The sequence below is a fragment of the Sphaerodactylus townsendi genome, linkage group LG07, assembly GCF_021028975.2.
Source record: "Sphaerodactylus townsendi isolate TG3544 linkage group LG07, MPM_Stown_v2.3, whole genome shotgun sequence".
NCBI classification, from domain to species: domain Eukaryota; kingdom Metazoa; phylum Chordata; class Lepidosauria; order Squamata; family Sphaerodactylidae; genus Sphaerodactylus; species Sphaerodactylus townsendi.
In genome coordinates this window covers 113,099,847-113,114,049 of record NC_059431.1, presented here as the reverse complement: position 1 = coordinate 113,114,049, position 14,203 = coordinate 113,099,847, and the positions used below count along the sequence as shown (strand labels likewise).

General features: G+C 44.4%; 1 protein-coding gene across 1 annotated transcript in view; it reads right to left on the bottom strand.

The window, feature by feature from the left end:
• Positions 1 to 14,203, bottom strand: part of LOC125437069 (vomeronasal type-2 receptor 26-like) — a 30,012-nt gene that overhangs the window by 15,369 nt on the left and 440 nt on the right. The window contains exons 2-8 of the mRNA XM_048504438.1: positions 12,330 to 12,476; positions 10,461 to 10,573; positions 8,925 to 9,216; positions 6,874 to 7,005; positions 5,670 to 5,732; positions 4,207 to 4,416; positions 1,587 to 1,713 (exon numbers count right to left, since the gene is read on the bottom strand). Coding sequence (XP_048360395.1) covers positions 1,587 to 1,713; positions 4,207 to 4,416; positions 5,670 to 5,732; positions 6,874 to 7,005; positions 8,925 to 9,216; positions 10,461 to 10,573; positions 12,330 to 12,476 — 1,084 coding nt within the window. The remainder of the gene's footprint in view (positions 1 to 1,586; positions 1,714 to 4,206; positions 4,417 to 5,669; positions 5,733 to 6,873; positions 7,006 to 8,924; positions 9,217 to 10,460; positions 10,574 to 12,329; positions 12,477 to 14,203) is intronic.

Here is a 14,203-nt window from a genome sequence, read left to right as displayed (position 1 = left end):
TTAGACATATATTTAAATAAGAGCATGAATCCTATTGTGGTGCATGGATCTTTGTGTGAGTGACTGGCCCTTTCCGCATGGGCCAAAAACAGCACCCCAGGGACGGCAAAAACGCTGTCCCTAGGGAGCTGTTTGCATGGGGGGCACTGCTGCATTGCAGCAGCGCCGTCCTCGCTCCCCCCCCCCAGTGGTGCGAAGCCATTGTTTCCCAATCTAGCTCCCCAAGCGAGGTTTTCCGGAAACAGCAGCTTCCAACCGCTGCCGTGCGAACGGCGGCGGCTGGAAGTCGCCATGTCCCCCGCACCATCCCTGAAAGCTTACCTCGTCTCCTGGCTTCCGGCTCGTCACAGAGGCCAGGGGACACGCCCCTCTGGCCTGCAACTCTAGAGCACTCGCTCCAGCCTGTGGGGGTGTGTCCCCTGGCTTCTGCGACGAGCCGGAGGCCAGGGGACAAGGTAAGCTTTCATAAGCATAAGCATAAGCATAAGCATTTTATTGTCATTGTGCACGCACAACGAAATTTACAGCAGCATTCCTCGATGCACACAATTTCAGACTCATACAATTTCAGACTCATGCAATTTCAGACTCATACATCATCATCCTCCACCCATCCCTACATAGCCCCAAATACATCAATATGAAGCAGCGGAGTTTAGCATAGCCACAGCTCTAGAGTAGAAGCTGTCTCTAAGCCTCTTTGTCCTAGTTCTGAGGGCCCTGTATCGTCTGCCAGATGGTAGCAGTCTAAAAAGAGAGTGTGCTGGATGAGACGGGTCCCTTAGAATATTTTGGGCTTTATTTAGACTTCGGGCATTATAGATTTCTTCCAAGGAGGGGAGAGGGCAGCCGATAATCCTTTGTGCAGTATTGATCACCCTTTGGAGCGCCTTCCTATTCGCCACTGTGCAACTGGAGAACCATACACAGATGCAGTAGGTTAGGACACTCTCTATAGCACAGCGGTAAAAGGACACCAGAAGTTTTCCATCTAGTTGTTGCTTCCTTAAAAGTCTCAGAAAGTACAGTCTTTGCTGGGCTTTCTTAACCACCGCGGTAGTCTGTACTCCCCAGGTCAAATCCTCTTTAATCATAACGCCCAGGAATTTAAAACTAGCCACCCGCTCCACTTGATCTCCATTTATAGTCAAGGGCTGAATTTCTGAGCTATTCCTTCTATAGATACACAAGTGCGAAGGCTGCACTGTGCGAAGGCTGCACTGCCGCCTACTGCCCTCTGGGGCCGTCCATGCGAACGGTCCCGGGGGGGGGTGCATTGGTGTCTTTTATGCCGATGCACCCCCCACACCGTTGCGGTGCGGAAAGGGCCACTGTTGGGTTTCTGTGAAGCAGAACTATGCTCTCCGGCTGCCCAGAAGTCTGCTTTCTTTAAAACTGATTTCCCATTATTTCTCAACACCATTCAGCAAATATCTGGAACGAAATGAACAGGAATGCTCGATACCAATGAGCTTTTCACGATTCCTTGCAGTGCAGGTAGGAAATTCTCTCTTTTCAGGTAATGAGTATACTAGGTCTGCAACAGGATCTGCAACAGGAACAAAATTTACCAGAGCAGTTCCTACCTTCTTTTCCTGAAATCTTCCCTTCTGGGCATGGAGCACAATCGTAGCAGCAGAATTTCTCCCCTTCCTTCTTTTTCCGACTGTAGCCAGGGTTGCAAGGGTCATTACACACAGATGAAGGAGGCAGCTATCCATGAAGGAAACGAGAAAGTAGAGCTGAGAAGATAGTGGGTTATTTTCCTTCACAATGGCTGTGAATGTTGTCACGGTAATGGAAGAGTAATATCTGGGATCTCATTGTCAGACCCTCGAACGTGGAAATAACAGAGACCATAGGAAAATCTTAAAGCAGTTTATGTCTAACAACGCGTAGGGTAACAATCTAAAGCTGAATCTAAGCTCCCCAGCTTAGATCCAGAGATTATATCCTTCAACCCTGTTTCGCCCCACACCAAATGTCCCTCACAGTTTCCACAACATTTGCACCACAGAGCTTCAAAGGATCTGGGAGCCGTTCGCACCTTCTTGCAAGTGTTGGCGCCAAGAGGTTGCCAGGAAGGAAAGGGGGAAACAGGAAAACATTTACAGGAAAACATTTGCAATTCTTACCCAGCAAGACATCTAGGCACTGACAAGCATACACCTGACACTCATACAGGAATGTGCAGCAGTGGCGTAAGAGGTTAAGAGCTTGTGTATCTAATCTGGAGGAACCGGGTTTGACTCCCAGCTCTGCCACCTGAGCTGTGGAGGCTTATCTGGGGAATTCAGATTAGCCTGTACACTCCCACACACACCAGCTGGGTGATCTTGAGCTAGTCACAGCTTCTTGGAGCTCTCTCAGCCCCACCTACATCACAGGGTGTTTGTTGTGAGGGGGGAAGGGCAAGGAGATTGTAAGCCCCTTTGAGTCTCCTGCAGGAGAGAAAGGGGGGATAAAAATCCAAACTCTTCTTCAAATTATCCAAAACAAAGTTTGAAATGCTGCATGCTTATGAACATGTGCAGAGGCGTACTGGGGCCAAATGGCACCTGAAAGCAAAAACTCTTCCGGGTGCCCCCCCGCATGCTTAGCTCCACTTACTAATGAATAAGCCATGCTTACTCGTGACTTGGGCTCCAGCCGCTCTTTGCTGCCTTGAAGCCAGGGCATGAGTTTTCCTCACGCCCAGCTTCTAGGCAAGGAGGAGGAGCTGAGCAGCCCCTTTTCACTGCCTAGGAGCCAGGGAGCAAGTTTCCCTCATGCCCAGCTTCTAGGCAGGGAGGGGCAGCTGTGGTAGGGTTTCCCAGTTCTGCCCTCCCCAGCCAGGGAAGGCAGAACTGGGAGACCAGGTGGCCTGCTCAGTTTTGCACCTCTGGCCAGAGGCAAGAAGCACAACTGGCTGCCAGGAACCCCAGTTCTTCCTGCTACCGCTGCTACTTGGGTAACTTTAAGTAATTTCAGCTCAGGCAACGTAGTGAGGCACAGGAAGCTGGTGTTCTTCAAGGCAAAGTATTTTATTTGGAAATGTGGTGACAGCTCGGGCAGGAGAATTCAGCTCTCGTAGCCAAGCGCAAGTATTTTTATACACACACATCAAAAGGGGCAAAGGAGCAGGTAAAGGGGGCAGTTAAGGGGGCAGGTCCCTTACCAAACACCAATAAAGAAACATCCTGCTGTCAAGCGTCTTTCCGCAAGACTTTACACTAGTGCTGAAATGGATAGCGGAGAGAGTCTATTCATAAAACTGGGTGAGCCTGTTTAACGCAGTCAGGTATCTGGTTATCAGATGGGCTGCTTCCTTGAGTTATGACCTGAGGCTCCTGCGCCTCAGACCCGCAACAAAAGAAAGTTCAAACTGCCAATGGTGGTCCTGACACGTTTTCCAATGGCTGGGACCTCTGGGTGCTATCATCAGATCTGATTTGCAAAACCAAAGGGGTCTTTGTCTTTGCTGAGGAGATTGCTTGGTGAATTCCAAGGCTAACTTCCTTGTCCTTAATATCAGCTTCTACAGGCTATTGCTTTTACAAACAAACACAAATATCAAAAATAAAATTTCTAAACTTAAACTTTAGAGAAAACCTTACAGAGTACAAGCACGTATACTTATAGGCAAGAATATCCTAAATTAACAATAACAAAACCTTAAATCAACTGGAAAACCTACCTAAAATGTAAACCTAGACAATGGGCAAATAATAAATTCAACACTAAAGGGCTTTCATTATATCCTAAAAGGGGCAAAGGCAAGAGGGAAACCATATAAAACATTGGCATAGTCACATATATATGTCCTTTGCAAGCCTTATGGAGGCTTCTGAACCACACAGGTCTCTGTGTCCTGACCTGGAGCCAGTGTAGTCAGGTAATTCAACTCAGGAAAATATTTTGGCTATTTTCCTGGGCGGTAACATTCCCTCTGCAGCTGGGGAAGGCAGGACTGGGAGCTCTGTTGGTGGCTCTGTTTGGTCACATGGGTGTCATCCGGTGCCCCCCACGTGGCCAAAAGGCATGCACCCTGGGACTTTTCTTTAGGGCTGTATGCCACTGGTCATATGACACCATAATTAAGTGCTGACTTCATAAAATTGATGGATCAAAGAAAAATTACAGAGTCCTTAATGCTTCTGCCTGCCCATTTCATTAAATGAGAAACAGTTTCGTATTCATTTGTGAGAAAGTGAAGATGTTTTTCACCTGTGTGAGGTGTCTGTTCCACTGAATTCTATCCTCAGAGAGGATAACTCTTTTGCCAAGCGGAGCCTGAGGATCCAGCCTCCCGATCTTGACTCTGACATAGGACTTATTTGCAAAAGTCACCAGATTGGTCATATCAAATCCACCGGTCAATTCTCCATGTTCGTTAAAGGTCACTTCCTCTCCAGCACTGTTGTTGAAAGCCATTCTCTGAAGAAGCGCGTGGAGCTTATTAGAAAGAGAAATGGCATTTAGGTGCCTGGAGCGGTTGGATGGATTGGAATGTACTCACCAATACTTTTCCGTTTCAGACAAGTTTTTAGATTACTTCCTTCCATGCCAGAAGATTATTATTCATGCAACTATTTGGCATACTCAAGCTTCCTTTGCTGGTTATATGGCAAAAGAATGAAATATAATTCCGGGTGTTTCTTGAGTGCTGTGGGGAGTTTCCAAAAATGATCCGTATTGGTTTTACTGCATCCTGTTGTGCTCTGTTGGCTGGCAGCATTCAGCACCGTAGATGCACAAATGAACCTAACTATTATAAGGGTAGATGACATCCCGCCACCTTTCCTACACAGCCATAGGAAGCCAAAGGAAGCAGAAAGATAAGTCTGCAGGGGCTGCTAGGCAGGAAAGGAGTTGATAACACCTGCTGGAATCACCAGGCCAGATTGGAGTGAATGGGGGGGGGGGGGTTTCGCCTCAACTGGCTTGATAAATCCTTTCAAGGCAGCCACCCACTCTGGTGTAGACACACTGATCCAGGCACCCCCAAGTGCCGTTCTGGGGCTAGCTGAGGCAGCCACCTCCTCAATCCCAGACCAACCAAGCAACATATATGTCATATCCATCCCTTGTAACAAATGAGTTTGACAATCCTGTATTAGAAGGATGGTAAGCGTGCATTCACCTTCCCCACAGGGCTACATGGAGGGAAAGGCAGAATAAGCAAGAAAAATCTACATGGTCCTGGCATATAGGAAGCTGAGAAAACTGTTGGACGCATAGCTAGCACATACCAGGTGGTTGAAAATCTCTCAATTTGTCATCACTATCTCTAGATTTATGCTACTGTTAGTGAGAGGATAGCATTCCATGACTCTGTAACAGGGGTCTGCAACCTGTGGCTCTCCTGATGTTCATGGACTACAATTCCCATCAGCCCCTGCCACCATGGCCAATTGGTGACATGGTCAGGGAGTACACATTCAAGTCTATGGAAAGAGAATACCCATTATTGTCGTGGCTTAATGGTGGCAGCAAAATCGAGGCAAAGGGGAAATGTAGGAATAGAGAGAAGGAGAAGGAGACCATGATAAGTAAGTGAGCACGGAGGCGGAAACGGCTAGGTCGGCACATTTCGCGCCGACTCGACGACGCTGGGACTGTCCGCACGGACGGTCCCAGAATGAACCGGGGAGGTGGCGGCGCTGGGCGCCGTCGCCCAGTCGCCTTACCTGCTCTCCGGCCCTCCAGTGCGTCGCCGGGGCTTGGGGACACGCCTCCCCTGCCCTGAGCGCCTGCGGAGGGCCGGAGAGCAGGTAAGGGAAGTGAGGGGGTGGGGGGAAGCGCTGGGAAGCCGCTGCCATTCGCACGGCAGCGGCTTCCAGTCAGCATTTCCCCAACAAGAGCGCTTCCCAGCGTTCTGGGAAAATGCCGGTGTGGGGACGGGCGGGCGGCGTGAGGGCAGCGCGGCTGCGATGCAGCTGCGCCCCCTGTGCGAATGGTGGCCTGGGGACGGCGTTTTTGCCGTCCCCAGGCTGCCATATTCTGCCCGTGCGGAAACGGCCTGACTTTCTCAGTCTCTGATAGGCAGGGGAAAAAGGTTTAACAACCCAGTTTGGCCATTCATAGCAAGATTTTGAACCCTAAGCATAGCAGAAGAATTTTTTTTTGTCAGTGAGGTGTAATTACCTTCCAAGGGGACAAATTCAGAGGTACCATGCCACCCTCGTTCCTCATTGCTCTGTGATTGGTCCTTGATGACTCCAAGGTATGTAGAGCATGTGCAATGGCATAGACAGCATTATAGATGCTGTAGCTATGACCAGTCATCCTCATTTCAAAAAAAGGTGCTGGGACAGTCTCCAGCCTCTCTTCTCCAGTGCATGTCTTATCTGAATACATTGGGTCACTGGAATCTGGCAATGCACATTCAAAAGCTGGTCCCCAGAATTTCTCAATGAAACCATCCCCCTTTGCCCAAGACGGTTTTATAAGTTGGAGAAATGTATGGAATCCAAGGATGTCCTTTGAATGAATTGTAAAGGAAAGAGCCCCATGGAACATTTGTACATCAAACATCTTTTGCAAAGTGCTGAATGCAAAATCAGACTGGGCTGTTGTGATCCACACCTTTCCTGTAGAGGTTCTCTCCACAAATTCAGACTCTGTTGCATTCAATACAATTGTTGGCACGAATATAATGCACGCCAGCCAGACAAGTATTCCAGTTTCTCCATGTATAACAATGGCCTTGGCTTTACTATCCAGGAAATTACTACTATAAAAGTATTTGGTTACAAATTGTGAATCAAGCCACTGGAATTGTTTGGTAGCTTTTTCTATGAAGGCTGCACAGATTCCATTCCTGGAAAGCATTGGCTCCGTGGCCTGCAAGAAATGGTCTCCACTTTCATCATCCAGAGCGATGAGCCCAACCCATTTCCAGCCGAAATGCAGAAGTAACTGGACGATTCCCTCATACTGAAGGGCCTCCTGGGGGACCGTGCGGTAAAAGGAAGGGAGGTTGGTTGGGTTATCCCCTTCTGATTGAAATGAGCCGTATGAAAACTAATAAGAAAAAACAATGGTGCAAAAGGGAAATCAGGAATACTTCTATTCATTGCCTTCTTATTTTATTTTGAAAGGTCTTCAAATGTTACCCCAGATCTTGAACCTATTATATCTGCAACTCAAATTGCATAAAATACAGCTCTTCTTTCCATTGGACATGTTCTTTTTCCTGGATATTTCCCGCAGCTAGTAAAGTCGTCTGGAACCATGGCAGGCATTAAAACTTTCCAGGAATGGAATCCATTTGGCAATTGATTCAAATTTCGTTTTTACTTACTTAAAATGTTTATAAGCCACCTTTTCCCTTTGCAGAACTAAAGGCAGCTTATACTGTGGATAAAATGAGTATTATTTAAAAATGCACAAAAGACCATAATTTTAAATCACAACAATGCCCTATTTGTTTATTTCTCAAAAGATTCCACCATATCTAAATGCTTTATTACTTTTTTCACATGATAAATAAAAGGTATTATCCAGCAGCCATTAAGACCTTTTTGGAAATATTAACCAACTGTACTTTTTAGTACTGAAGTTTTGTTAGAATACATTTCAGACAACATCAATTTCTGCCCAAAATTTTTCAGAAAAATAACCAGATTGCCTAAGTGTGCATTCAGCAGGAATTTCTAATTCCTTGATTGGAAGCATCAACTTGGTTAGATGCGTTCAGACTTTGGATTAAGATTCTAATTAAATATAGATCTACACTCCTATTAGTTTCAGAGTGACTGGAAGAAGTCAGTTGACCAAAGATTGGAGCATCTTGGCTCTATGACAGCAGTGAGCAGCAGTGGTGTCGTGGTTAAGAGCTCGTGTATCTAATCTGGAGGAACCGGGTTTGATTCCCAGCTCTGCCTTACTGAGCTGTGGAGGCTTATCTGGGGAATTCAGATTAGCCTGTGCACTCCCACACATGCCAGCTGGGTGACCCTGGGTTAGTCACAGCTTCTCGGAACTCTCTCAGCCCCACCCACCTCACAGGGTGCTTGTTGTGAGGGGGGAAGGGAAAGGAGATTGTAAACCCCTTTGAGTCTCCTACAGGAGAGAAAGGGGGAATATAAATCCAAACTCCTCCTCCTCTTCCTCCTCCTCCTCCTCCTCCTCCTCCTCCTCCTCCTCCTCTTCTTCTTCTTCTTCTTCTTCTTCTTCTTCTTCTTCTTCTTCTTCTTCTTCTTCTTCTTCTTCTTCTTCTTCTTCTTCTTCTGCTTTGTTATTATTTATGAAGAAAAATAAATAGTGTTGGCATAGGGGGAAAAGGCAATTATTTAAGTTAGATGTCAGATGGGCAAATTCGGAGTGCTTCACATCATTCAGATATAATGCTGATGTGGAAACTGGAGTCATGAAAATAGTTTTTGTTCTGTAGCAGTATCCCAGAAGAAACAGATACCTCTAACCATGGTGTTCAAAAGAGGATTCAAAGAAAAATGTTGTCAGTTTAGGAATGTTGTTCATAATCTGAGAAGCCAAAAAATGACAAATGTTGCCAGATTTGAGTGAATCCATCATATTTCCTTTCCCCCGAAATCCTTCTTTACTTCCATCATTAGTAGCTACCATAATAGAAACCCTTTTCATAGTACTTATAATGGATCATACAGTAAAGATAGATGTAATTAGCAAACAAATCAGTACCAATGCACCAAACTGAACAAAATATTGTTACACCCTCCCCCCATCATCTTAGCACATTCCAACTGAATATTCAATACACATTTTAAAGGATCTTTTCTGACAACTAACATTTCAAGGTCTATATCACACCCAAAAGCAATTTAACTCATCTCACCCCTCCCCCTATTTTTTGCTAATAGTTCTTACCCTTTGCAACTCTTGATGCTAGATCAGGAAGGGAGATTAAATTGCACGAGAGATTTGTGAAAATTCAAATAATCACAGTTCTCGGATCATACCTGTGGAATCTTGTAACGACTTAAGAGAGTTGCCATAACAGATGAGGCTGCAGAAGTGTATCCCCCAATGACACCAATCATGTTTTTATGGGTACCACATTTGTAGTTTGGGACAAATTCAAGTGATGTGAAGAGCAGGTCCAGGGTAGTCCTGTAAATCCATTTCACCTCTGTGGTTGAGTCATGGATGTGGAACCCAAGAGTGACATTGGGCAAGATGTTGGGGTTCTGGTTGATCTCATGAACGGCAAACACCAAGGCAAGAATGTGCTGGTAGAACTTTGTTATCGGGCTGCAAAGAAAATCAGTTATTGTTTGAGAAGGGACTGCTTCAAGCATGACATCTGTATTGGTCATAAATGGATTTAATAAGACAAATGGCCCATCTGGATCACTTTTCATTTTGCACAGCTATGTGGAAACACATAAGCAGGAGACTGTGCTATCAGTCATTTCCATCCACCCCACAAAAACCCGCATTCATGTGGCTATTTGAGGTTCCTGGTAGTTACCAAAAGAACTGGTCCTCTATAGCTCCATGAATTTGTCTAGCTCTCTTTAGGATGTGTAACCCTGTATCTCTCAGCAAAGCAATGTAAAGAATAACTTTGTTATTTCTGTCCTATGTAAACTGTCAAAAAATTCATTCAGTGAATCTGATTTTTATTGTACTGAATCATGTGGAAGAAATTTATTACTTTATCTAAATGATACATAGGCTCATTCGCACATGCAGAATAATACACTTTCAAACTGCTTTCAATGTTCTTTGAAGCTGTGCGGAATGGCAAGATCCACTTGCAAACAGTGGTGAAAGTGGTTTGAAAATGCATTATTTTGCGTGTGCAGAAAGGGCCAGAATCTCTTTCACATCTTCTCTTATATGCCTTTTGTCTAGAATACAGGAGATACTTAACCTGAGGAATGAAACTTATCCTCACTAGTTCCACATTTGGTTCAGTCTGAACTGATAAACGTCACAAGCCACTTGTGTCATAAATATTTTTGTATGTTGAAAAAACGGACATCTTCTCAACAATTCCTGTATTTTTCAAATATCAGTGGTCTCATCTTTACTTTATTTTCAGGTCACGGAAAGCCTTGTGCAAAACTGACCATTCCCCAAATGGCCTGTGAGTGGATTGGCACATATTTAGTTCAGCTGAGAAAAATTCCCAATATCCTGTTATACACCTTCTCATACAGGAATGCTCAGTGTATTGATACACAAATAGCAAAGTTGGCCAAATGTGAAGATACTTCAATCTGGTGACCGGAGCTGTGAATGGGGAAAACATCTTTTTTATAAACCTGAAAAAAGCCCCAGGTTTGCAGAAAAATCTGAAATCTAAAAAATAAAAACACACTGAGCGATTTCAAAAAGCCAAAATTATAAAAGGAATATTTCATTCTAGTATACCCAAAACTTACTACGTATCCATTATTATTTCAAGAATGCCTGTTCAGTTTTGCAACTATACCGAATGGCTAAAATTAAATCAGACGTCACCATTAGAGGAACAAAGGATTCCTTACATTGGATCACAGGCTTCATCGTGGTAGGGGTGCTGTACAAATGAAACTTCTTGGGCCTCACAACCAAAATGAGTTACAATTCCACCAATCAGGATTTCACCTGGTTGGTACCACTGATGCGGAATCGGAGCAGGATTGTTTCGGGCGCAGCTCATAATACGTTTTGCTTTGTTTGCAGTTCTAGAGATATTGAGTTGCGATACGAAAAGAGCCTCTCTCTAGTCCCTCATTTTTGCTGTGAGTGGCTCAGCAAGGGCTTTATAATGAGAACTTGAAGAGTTCATTTGTGCTTTGTCTTTCCTTGTGGCCTCGACTTTGGAACGGGTGAAGAAATGACCATGGCTCTGATAATTATAGGGAAGATGATCTCTTGTGGTAGACTATTAAAATTGTCCTAGAATAATTAGTTGTAGAAGTAGTGGAGCAAAAATGTTTGTCTGATCTCATCCCATCTTCTCTATAATGAGACAGCAGCTGAAATAGTGATCTCAGAAGGACCAGCAGAGAGCCCATCCACCCTTGATGCAATAAAAAATGGAGAATACCCGAGGGGAAGTGAGAAAGCAACAATTGTGAACAACTTCTTCTTGGAGGAATGTATTTATTTTGGGCATATCTGCACCACTTGCCCAGAGAACAAAGAGGCTTACAAAATGGAACATGATAAAGCAGTGGTTCCCAAACTTATTTGGCCTACTGCCCCCTTTCCAGAAAAAATATTACTTAGCGCCCCCTGGAAATTATTTTTTTTAATTTTAATAGCAATTAAACAGAAAGATATATGTATTAATGTTTCTACCTGTGGCCATCACAGCCCCCCTGGATCGCTGCAGCGCCCACCAGGGGGCGGGGGCGCCCACTTTGGGAATCACTGTGATAAAGCAACAAACAGCATGGAATCATAAAACATTCCAAAATGATACAGCTTAAAAATTCAGCATTAAAAGCCCAACCCAAGTAATTAAAAAAAACCCATCCCTGTCATATTATGAGCAAACTGTCAAAATGGTGCAGGAACAAGTTTGCAATTAACTGTTTGGGCAAGGAGGATTGTTTGGGCCTTATGCCTAAATGACACAGTAGGGTAGGTGCCAGGTGAGCCTCAAAGGGAAGGGCATTCCAGGGGCAAGGAGCCAACACTGAAAAGTCCTGTCTCTGGGCACAACCCATCTCTTGTTTTTTAAAAAAATTATTGTATCATTGAATATTACATTTTATATTGATGCTTTTCTTCATTTGTTTTCAAACAATACATTTTCCTCTTTTCCCCCCTCCCCCCTATATTTTTCATAATTTTGTCAAACAAACAGCAGTAAGTTCATTCGTTGTAGTCTTTTCTCCCATTTCTCCTCATTGACTCCAGCTTCTTTCATCCAGTCCTCGTATACGGTCCATATCTTCAAGATTTCAATCTGTTTATCTTGCCACAGTTGATTCTTTGTTATTATGTCGAAAATGTCCAGTGTCACTTCTTCCCAGATGTATTCCAACCATTTCTGGATTGTCCATTTTTTCTTTTCTTTCCAGCCTAAAGCTATTGTTGCACGTGCTGCTGTGATCATTATTTTATACATATAGCCATATATTTTTTATCTACCCTTCTGGGCACAACCCATCTCATTGCTCGATGCAGGGGTACGGAGAGCTGGAGGAACTGAATGGTGAGGAAGAAATGAAAAGATGGGACGCACAGTATGGCAGGCGATGGTCTCTCAACTCCTCCATCTGAAAACCATTTAGGGCCAGAAAATTAGAGCTAGCACTTAAGAGTTTTGCCTGGAAATAGACAGGCTGCCCGTGTGACCTTTCTATACCTGGGTGCTGAGGTAAGTGAATGCCATGAGAAGAGTCACAGTACTCAAATCTCACCAACTTCTTAAGTTTCAAATATAGCTGAAGAAATGCTTTGTTCACAGGGCATCCAGTCACCTTCTCAAATATGATAGAGGCTTGGAGGGATGGAACAGCCTTCAAAGCTTTGCTCATGAAGTTTATTTTAGAAGGTATTAGATTGGTCTGCAGTAGAATTTCAGAGCATAAGTTTTCGAGAGTTAAATCTTTTGTTTCTGACTCAGGGACTTTAGAAGAAGAAGAAGAAGAGTTTGGATTTATATCCCCCCTTTCTCTCCTGCAGGAGACTCCAAGGGGCTTACAATCTCCTTGCCCTTCTCCCCTCACAACAAACACCCCGTGAGGTAGGTGGGGCTGAGAGAACTCCGAGAAGCTGAATTCCCCAGATAAGCCTCTGAATTCCCCAGATAAGCCTCCACAGCTCAGGCGGCAGAGCTGGGAATCAAACCCGGTTCCTACAGATTAGATACATGAGCTCTTAACCTCCTACGCCACTGCTGCTCCTTTTCAAGATTTTAAAGTCTTGAAAACTCATACCTCAACATTGTTCTTTGTCTCCAAGGTGCTACTGGACTCTGATCAAGCTTTGTACAGCAGTTCATAACAAGAAGGGCTCTGGGACTCACTCTAGATTTTACAGAGATGCACATTCACCATTACCATCACCTGAAAGAGTAACTACTACTGTATCCTGTGTGCACCATCCTGCCACACATACACAATAAACAACATGTTAAAAAATTATCTGTCCCTCCCTTCCTTCAGCTAGTCCATCTCTCCCTCTGTGGCATGCGTAAGCTTCAGAAAATGAAGGAAGAGATCTCAAAATCAGTCCGTTTGGGGAGGGTCATGGGAGTTGCAGTGGCAAACATAAAGTTCATTGCTGGCATCACAATGATCACACACCAGAAATGATGGCTCCATGTCATTGGCAGCATGACTGAAACGCCATACTATCTTTCAGTAAGACAGAGTATAGGTGTAATGGATACCAACGCTTAGCCTTATTTTCTTCAAGTGGACTGCCGCCCACAAGGAGTTAAGTCGGGACTTTTGCTGATTGGTTGGCTGCAAAAGGCAGAATTCTCAGGGCTTTGGGAAAAGATTATGAAGTTCTGATCAGAGTGCCAGAGTGAACAGATGCGTGCTCTTTTTTAATTAGTGGGGTTGACAGATATTTGGTTCTGGGTACGGCGTAAAGGGGGCAGTAGAGTAGAATATGGTCTAGGGAGTCTACACAATTTCCATTGCACGTACATAACCTTTGATAATAGGGAATTTGATGAATCTCCCTGTTAATACAGCTGATGGAAGAGCATTGCAGCGGGCCAGCATCATTGCTCTTCGTAATCTGGGCACAATTATTTGATGAAAGTATTGGGGGCCCCTATTTCCAGTCTAAGGAATGCCCAGGGCAAGAGGAGAGCAAGACCTGGAGGCCTTTTTACTTAGGGTTTGATGTTTCAGATCAAGCAACCTCCTTTTCAGTAATTTGAAAAATCTCTTTGGATGGGAGCATGGCCAAAGAGTCCAAGAGTAGCCTCACTTAATGATTTTAGATTTAACGATGCCCCATCATTCAGAGTAACAGGGTTCAATTTTATGGGTCCCTAAAAGGCTTATTTTGTTTTCCCACTCTTACACATGAAGCATACTGGCTGAGTTCTCTCAGAACTCTCTCAACCTGCCCCCCCCCCACCTCCCCCAGAAACAAAGTCCATACTTTGCTGAACTTAGTGATGCATCTTCTGAGATAACCTTTATGGTCGCTACATATCTAGCAGAAGTAATATCTCAAAGACGGTACTAAAATGTGTCCCTCGATGTATCAAACCATCTAAATTACATTGATTTAATGTCTGAGGCTCAAGTCACTGTAATAAACATGAGAA